The sequence below is a fragment of the Nematostella vectensis genome, chromosome 9 (assembly GCF_932526225.1).
Source record: "Nematostella vectensis chromosome 9, jaNemVect1.1, whole genome shotgun sequence".
NCBI lineage: Eukaryota > Metazoa > Cnidaria > Anthozoa > Actiniaria > Edwardsiidae > Nematostella > Nematostella vectensis.
This window is the reverse complement of record NC_064042.1, coordinates 9,386,238-9,394,405: the sequence shown is the minus strand read 5'-3', so window position 1 is coordinate 9,394,405 and position 8,168 is coordinate 9,386,238. Positions and strand designations below refer to the sequence as shown.

Genomic DNA, 8,168 nt, shown 5'->3' with positions numbered 1-8,168 from the left:
CCAGTAACAGTCAAGAATATGTATAGATGTGTTAGAAATTAAAGAGAACAGCTTTATCCTTCAAGCAAATGAGTTATATTTCCCTCTCCCGGGAAAAGGGAGGCGGGGCGGGGCGGGGAGGGGGGGTGGTAGGTACACTTTTTCGGATTTCGCCCCCCTCCCCCGCCCAGAAAAATCCTGGGTACGGACCTGCTGTTAATGTTTGCCCTTTTTTTATTATTCTGAAAACTTTTAGTGATAATACAAGTAAAAAAAAATGGGCTAGAAATGAAATCTTATGATTCGGATATTAGCGGCAAATCGCATGATTGCACAAGAGGAAAATTGTTTTTTACCCGGTACCTACGATGGATAGCTAAATCAATGATAAGATGACGTAAAATAGTGATAAATTGTCAAAAACAGTAACATTCCGATCAAAGGTATGAGTGAGACGATAACATTGCTATATCAAATTCTAAAAAATAATCAGTCAAATTAGGAGTCTCGCACAACTTGATAGCATTCATATATTGCAAACTTAAAATAAAAGCAAGTCTTCCAATACATAGATACAATAGCCTTTATTTTGGGTAACAAAAAAACCTGACAATTTTTCTAACCAATGTTATTTCTCACAGTCCTACTTATTATTGAGATTTTTGAATTTTCAGACCCGCCATTTCCGTAACCACTTGATCCTCTTGGGCTGGTTGGGCTTGTTCGGCTGGTTGCGCTTGTTCGGCTGGTTGGGCTGGTTGGGCTTGTTCGGCTTGTTTGGCTGGTTGGGCTTGTTCGGCTGGTTGGGCTTGTTCGGCTGTTTGGGCTGGTTGCGCTTGTTCGGCTGGTTGGGCTTGTTCGGCTTGTTCGGCTGGTTGGGCTTGTATAATTTCTTTCAGTTTTTCACTGATTTCCTTGTCAAGTTCGCCCCTTCTACTTTTCTTATAGCGAGGGAGTGTTGTCCCCTCTCTCTCTCTTTTACTGTGTTGGATAAATTGCAACAGAAAGTCCCAATCATCTATTTTCATGCATTCCAGTTCGATGCCTGCCTCAATTAGCATTTTAACGCCTTCTTCAGCATTATCAATGCATGTATTAAAATCTCGTTCCTTTATCTGTTCTTTCTTTTCCTTTAACCTTTTTTTTTCCTCTTTCAATTCTTCGACATTTTTTTTTTTCCAACCCGCCTTGCACAAATGCGTTGGCTTAATCACTATTGTCACATTCTCACCAAGCTTCTTCTTTGCTTTTTTCATTATCTTACAGCAGCTCTGGGTTCGTTTTGTCCCTCCTGTGTCAGTTGACAAATGACAGGGTTGCATTGTCAGGTACATCGTGATTCGCCATTCTCCATTCCACAAATCCAGAAACCCTGCTTCTCCCTTATGTCTTGAGGCTTCCTTAATATCCCAATAGAAGAAGTCCTCGGCATGCATCTTTCTACCGTAACAGTTTGTGTAGCGACGGACAGATTTGAAGGCCAATTCACCGTCTTGTTTCTGCTCAAATTTTACCATGGCGACCGCTGTTAGCGGAGTAGCATCAAAACCTTCCTTGCCGATGGCACAACTGTTTTTGTCTAAACAGCACGAATGACTTCTGGGTACGTGGTAGAAGGCCCCACAAAATTCCGCTTTATTCCCAAGTACTTTCTCTCTATCATCCTGGGCAATTTTTCTATGTTCGCGGTCCTCGTATATTGAAAAATCAGTCTTACAATCTTCACATTCAAATTTAATCTAGAAGAAGAAATCGAAGAGGAATTTAGAGCAACGTAGGGCAGATCAATAAACAGGAATCATTCCAAAACTATCTAAATCTAAATATGCTCACACATGAATTCTAATAAATTGCATTAACCAGAGGTAGCCCAAGCAATGGTTTTCAAGCTTTTATGTAGCTTGGGATCGGCTGTTCTGATCGTCAGAACGAGTTGATGTATTGTAGCGACTTTGTTGTGAAATGTTGTCAATAATATATCTTGGTGGAGACTTATTGGTTTTTTTTTGGGGGGGGGGGAGGGGAGGGGTGGAGGTGGGTGTTTCACACAAAAGAAAAAATTCGGATTTTTTTTTTTCACTTAAAATCCCTTTCCCCAGACAAATCTAGAATCACTCTTGAAGGTACAAGTCGAAATAGTTCAAACATACTAGTTGGTGTGACATATCGGCCTACAGTCCACAACTTATTCCAACAGTAAGACAAATTATATAATCCTTTTTAACTCGTGAATTGTAGCCTACGTGTAGCCGCTGAGTCGCGAAAATATCCTCTCGTAGCGACTACGCAACGACATCGATAATCGTGTTCCGTGACGTCACGGCTTTAGCAGGAAAACCTATAATAGTCTCTGATTGGCCACTCAATTAGTTAGTTCTCTTGGATATTTTATTGGCTCAGATCAGAAATTGAAATTATAGGTTCCCGCCCTTTCCGGTGTTTGTTTATCGAGCGGTTCAAATATGGAGAAAAACACTGCGACTCCAACTTATTCGCTATAAATCTGTCCTAAGTTCAGCCTTGAAGATGTGTCGATGTTATTTGGGATAGAGAAAGCACACAAAAAAACAAAAGGCTATCTCTGCTTTTCTGAACGATGATGTCGATGTCTTTTTTAGCCTACTGGCTACGGAAAGTCTTTTATTTACCAAGCAATTCCATTATTTTAGTTTTTTTCCAAAGTTCTATCAAAAGAGGCTAGGTTTTTACCAAAGTTCTCCTTTTGAGCAGCAGATCACGGCAACTCTACGAGATACCACTCGTAATCTTTCTCAATTACCCTCTTACAAAGAATGAATTTTAATTCGTTTAAAAAAACGAAGAATGTGCAGCATTATAGGGCGATGTTGGGATGTTTGTTTTGCAGGACGAAACCTGAACGTGTTTCGCGCGCTGAGGACGCTGAGTAAGAGAAAATCATGCACAGCTTGTTTAGTTTCTCTTTGTGATTAGCTCTTTATTAGACGTCTTGCTCAGTGCTCGATACTGAAGTGAAACTATAGTCCTAACAGGGGCGGATCTAAAAGTTTAAAAAAATGGCCGGGGGGGCGAAGCAAAAGTTTCAAGAAAGGGGGGGGGGCGACTTATTTTTCTTACGTATATTTCCTTATATTTCTTGTTATTTTTAAGCCAAATATCAGAAAATAAGGGGGCCCGGCCCCCCTAGATCCGCCCCTGCCTAAGACGCGTAATTCAATACAATCAAATAATCAATTAAGATCACGTTACATTAATTTATTCAAATTTATTATAATGGCGTCACGGAACACGATTCTCGCCGCCGTTGCGTTAGACGCTACGTTTACAAACACACTGCCACCGCTTATTCATCGAATAACAATTTTGCGAATTAATTTTTTTTAAATCTTTCTAGAATGTTGACATGCTTTTAAGTTTTAAAAAACACATTGTATGACAGTAGCGTGATTAATTATGTCGGGTATTTTACTTCTGTTTCCGGAAAGGTTATGCTGAAATTTGACATGCTAGTAAAAACTTTTCGAACGGTACGATATCAATTAGTATCAAACCTAATTTTAGTCACAAGTTATGTCACCATGTTTTTGTTCATTTTATACAATAAACTTAAGTTTGTCAAGCAGCATACATGTAGCCACACTACATGTGTTTGATATGGCAGTTAGATATTGGGGTACATTTGGTAGATGCTATATGGCAGAGAGAGTCCAGTGGAAATGAAAATTTTTTTACATCATGAAATGATAGGATATTTGGAGACACAATAGGGTAACACAGTAATAAATGCTGAATATACTGTGAGGCTGAACATTGCCTAGCATTTCTTGAATGGGAGTAAGGGAGTGGTCATTAATTACTGGGGGGGTGGCAAATATGTAGGAGGGGGCTATGTTTTTTTGCCGCCTATTTGGGGGGGGGTCACATTTTTTGGGGGCTGTCATAAGAGGGGGGTCACATTTTTTTGGGCTGTCATTAAAAGGGGGGTCACATTTTTTGGGCCGAATTTAAGTCTGATTTTAGTATAATACTCAGCACATATAAAACTTGTCTTTAACATTTGCGGAAATTCCTTGTATCACATTTCGAGATGATATGTCACGCAACACCGCCATAGGATATAAGCGCTATTTTTGCAAGAATACACGTGTTACCACCGGTTTTAGAAAGACCATTATTTGACATTTATGGATTAATAATAATAAATTGAATACAAGGCAATATAAAATCTCATTGCGACCATCTTTTAGAACTAGATAAAGAATATTTTTTTTGGCAATAGCTCCCCATAAGTAGCGCCTTTTCTGTCGACAGAGAAGAGCCTGAAGGAATATCGTAGGACTCTAAACGGTGGAACCCTTGGTCGGTCTTTGCTGCGTGACCTCCGATCATCCCGCAGAATTATATCCCACGAAGTGTTTCGAGTTTTGTCCACATTGGTGATAATCGCAGGATATAGCTCTCGGACAATACACTGCTTACTTGAATAATTCAAGGTATACTTTCATCGAAAACCTAGAATATAATCTCAGTAGAATTATTCTCTGGCGTAACTATCACGATAGCCTGCGTGCAGCCGGAAATAGTTCGAGCCTGCGTGCAGCCGGAAATAGTTCGATTATTATAATGGAACTATTTCCGGCTTCACGCAGGCTACTATCGTGATGGCTCCATGATTAAATCTCCGGCGAAATTTGATACTTTAGCACAAGCGCAGTTGTAAAAAATCATACAAGTGTACCTGGGCACTAGCGAAAGCTAAATGTTCACGACATATGGCAATAAGTTTGATATGGAGAGTCATTGTTCAAATGTAAATTTTATTCAGTTCACAATGGGTCCTACTATTGTATATCGTTCCATATTGTTCAGGTACCAATCTTGTCTTCATATACATAAATTTTGAGAATCCCTCTCATGGTTGACAGACAAAGCTGCCTGTTTTAATCAGTTGAACAAAACGAATAGATGTTCCTAGACCTAGACTCAAATATCTTTGTTAACGTCCTCGACGACGTAGTCGTTTTCTAGCGACACCTGTATTTGTTGTTTATCTCTGTGCCACTCTTTAAATTAGCAAAAGTGAAAATTCATTCTTTTAAATTAAATTAAATAGAAAAAATGCATGCTAGCTGATCTATTTTTTTAGTAGAAAGGTTATATTCAGTTGCACTCGGTATGTATATAATGTCTCTGCTGGGTTTAAAGACATAATTTTTGAATATAAAGGTATGGAGATGGTGGTGGTGGGGTGCCATTTTTGGGCGTCCGGTCGGGGGGGGGGGGGGGGGGGGGGGGTCACGATTTTTGGGCTTGGATTAGATTTTTAAACCCAGGGTTTTGCAAAATTCCCCCCCCCCCCCCAGTAATTAATGACTGCTCCCTTAGACAACTCGAAGAATCAATCCTGCATAAGTGGATGTATATCATATTGATATACATTCTCTTCTGATCTATCCTCTCCATTACTTGCGGAACTCTACAAACAAATGTGTCATGGTCATTTTTGAAATATGATATAAAAAAAGCCATCCAGTGGATTAGAGTTGGTAACCGATATTTTGTGATATCCAGGCTAGCTAAACCATCCAGTGAATAGGGTAAGACAGTAATAAATGCTGAATATACAGTGAAGCTAAGCTTCACTGTATCAATCAACATTGCCTAGAATTCCTTGGATGGGAGTAAGACAACTCGAAGCATCAATCCTGCACATGTGTATGTATATCATATTGATACTCACCTTTTGTGGTTTATCCTGTTTACTACTTGCATGGCCACTTTCACTTACGGAACTCTACAAACAAATGTGTCATGGTCATTTTTGAAATATGATTTATCAAAAGCTAAACCGTCCGTGGATTAGAGTTGGTAATCGATATTTTGTGGTATTCAGAGAACCATACATGAAATGTAATCTGTATGAAACATTCAGCTGTTTTCGTCCAAACCACGACGTGGAAACACCCAGTTTCCCCTATTAGCGAGGGCTGGAACGTTCGCGCTATAGCAAAAACCGTCCCCTAACTAAGACAGAAACAACTTTGTATGAATTTCTTTGCTCATTTGGAACTATAAAAAACGAGTTAATTTTATCGAAACTACTTTAGACTAGCATAAGACCATTTTGTTAGGCATCCCTTTTTGCAGAACAGTTAGCTCATCATCCAGTCTTCATTTTACCCTATTTATTGTTTTACAGATTTTAGACAAGCTTTGTGCTACTTGTTAATTTACGGTGGCATGATAAGAAGCCAATTTAAATGAAAACCCTTAAAAAGTATTATGTGCGGTACAGTACCTTTGTATCTGTTTCTCCTTCAGACCTATTGTTTGGGGCCTTCTTTCCTTTTCTTCTGTTAAAAAGTTTAATGTAATATGAATTACAAGAATATAAAAGGATATCACATTTGGGTGAGTTCTAAGTATAAGATATCCCAGTAGGTACTCATCCTGCTCAACAAAGTGTCATTATTGTCATCTCAAAACCAACATTGTCAGCCTTAGCCAACTGGTTTTGTTAAGCCTAGCAGGGGTGCATGACGTATTAAAGCATGTAAGCAGCCTTTAGTCAACTGATACTCAAAGCTTACATAGGCCTAGAATTCCAACATTGCTTGCACTGTCTTTCCAAGGGGCCATAGACATTGAAAGGAGTGGAGAGGGTTCAAAATAGAATGTTTCCACTCAGTGGCAGCTAACATTTTCACACTAAATAGCATCAAGATTGGCATGCAAACTAATGAATTTCTCAAAGGCAGCAAGAGGGCAAATCTAATACCAATTTTTCTATTTTCACATTATAATGCGATCACAGACATAAAATCTGTGCATGCATGACGCTGTCGATGCTTTGCGTTGAATAGACCTTTTCGCGGTTACTTTGGAGGCCTGTGGTTTTACACCAAAGAGAGGCTCAAACAGGCATGTCAAGCCATAACAAACAGCTCCTGAAGACAAAAGCATTTTGGGCAAATGCGCTTGAGCCTCTCTCTGGTGTAAAACCACAGGCCTCCCAAGAAACCGCAAAAAGGTTTATTACTTTAAGCTCTTTAATATAATTCCCCTATTCTTACTCTCCCTCATTCTCCTTCTTATTTCTTTGTAGCTTACCCCTTTATCTTCTCTTGGTCATCTGACATTTTTGGTTTCTTAATGTATCTTTGACCTGCCGAAAGTGGGGAGGTTTGTTACCTTAAGCCTGTGAAATTCGTGTAAATGTTAATTTATTATGTCTGTGAAAAAAATTTGTATGTTTCAAACAAACGGTGTAAACAGAAAATAGCTTGGAAAGTGCAGTAGAAGCCCAATTTGGAAGATAATATAGACAAAAAAATTTACAGCAAAACCTAGTGTCTTTTAATATAACCAAGTTTTTCCATCTCTTAATTTTAATACAACTTAAGTTATAATCTACTATTAAGCGACGATAGTTCATTAGAAAATTGGGGATAATTTTTCCTTGCTTTATTAGCCTTACCGTTTGCGAAAGCACAAGGTTTTCCGCTCTTGACTTTGAATGATATCTCGTTTTCGAAATCTTGCAATCCTAGATTTTCAGCTAGACTGTTTTCTTATTGTTCTGCTGAGAGCTGGAATAGAAATAGAAGCAAAAGTTTTCAATGCTGACATGCACAGGAATGACGCCATAAGCGCGCTGTTGTGAAGTTTTTTTGCCATTGCTTTTTCCACAGGTAGCCCAAGCTCTTTCTTTGTCCCTATCGATTTTACGGTAAACATTGGGCGAAAATCAAAATTAGTGAGAAATAAAAAACAACTTGCCGAAAAGACGTGTGTAGTCTAGTGTTGTGTTTATGTTTACTTTTTGCTTGTTCTTTGGTCGAATCTTGAATCTTGAAAAAGGACCAAAGAACACGTAAAAAGTAAACAACAATTAAGTAATGGTTCGTGTAAGAACTACGGTACCCTGCGGCAACGCATGCACAGAAGTAGCTAAAAACCTTCAGTAAAATCCTGCCCTCTGATTGGCTAAAATACATCTTCGGGTGTTTTCCGTATCTTATCCATTGATTGACAAACATTTAAATTAAGAATAAAACAAAGGTTGCATTGTTACGGCTTATCCCCGAGTTTTGTCCGAATCGTATGTTCGGAAGTTACATTTCCGACCTAGCGCTCACGTCGCCATTTTGAATTCTACATGCTTCCTCCTCGATATATTAAGACAAGTCTCTCGCTATTCATTATCTCTT

General features: G+C 38.9%; 1 protein-coding gene across 5 annotated transcripts; it reads right to left on the bottom strand.

The window, feature by feature from the left end:
• Positions 1 to 544: 544 nt before the first annotated feature.
• LOC5506231 lies at positions 545 to 7,553 on the bottom strand. 5 transcript variants are annotated; one of them, XM_048733041.1, is made up of 5 exons: positions 7,436 to 7,553; positions 7,069 to 7,156; positions 6,257 to 6,311; positions 5,699 to 5,752; positions 545 to 1,718 (listed from the first exon to the last, which is right to left on the bottom strand). In XM_048733041.1, the coding sequence occupies exons 2-5, from the start codon at positions 7,095 to 7,097 to the stop codon at positions 630 to 632; spliced, it is 1,227 nt and encodes a 408-aa protein (XP_048588998.1). In that variant the 5' UTR covers positions 7,098 to 7,156; positions 7,436 to 7,553; the 3' UTR covers positions 545 to 629. The 5 variants fall into 5 exon arrangements, 4 of the variants coding, with proteins under 4 accessions (XP_048588998.1, XP_048589000.1, XP_048588997.1 ...); XM_048733043.1 differs by having other exon boundaries at positions 6,257 to 6,308; XM_048733040.1 differs by having other exon boundaries at positions 7,069 to 7,123; positions 7,436 to 7,547.
• Between the last annotated feature and the right edge of the window lie 615 nt (positions 7,554 to 8,168).

What these genes read in the sequence shown, in the direction of transcription:
- LOC5506231 (XM_048733041.1), bottom strand. Translation starts at nt 7,097, where the DNA reads ATGTCAGATGACCAAGAGAAGATAAAGGG. An exon ending in AAGGAGAAACAGATACAAAG is followed by an intron (nt 5,753 to 6,256) that starts GTACTGTACCGC and finishes ATTTGTTTGTAG; the next exon opens with AGTTCCGTAAGTGAAAGTGG. An exon ending in AACAGGATAAACCACAAAAG is followed by an intron (nt 1,719 to 5,698) that starts GTGAGTATCAAT and finishes TTCTTCTTCTAG; the next exon opens with ATTAAATTTGAATGTGAAGA.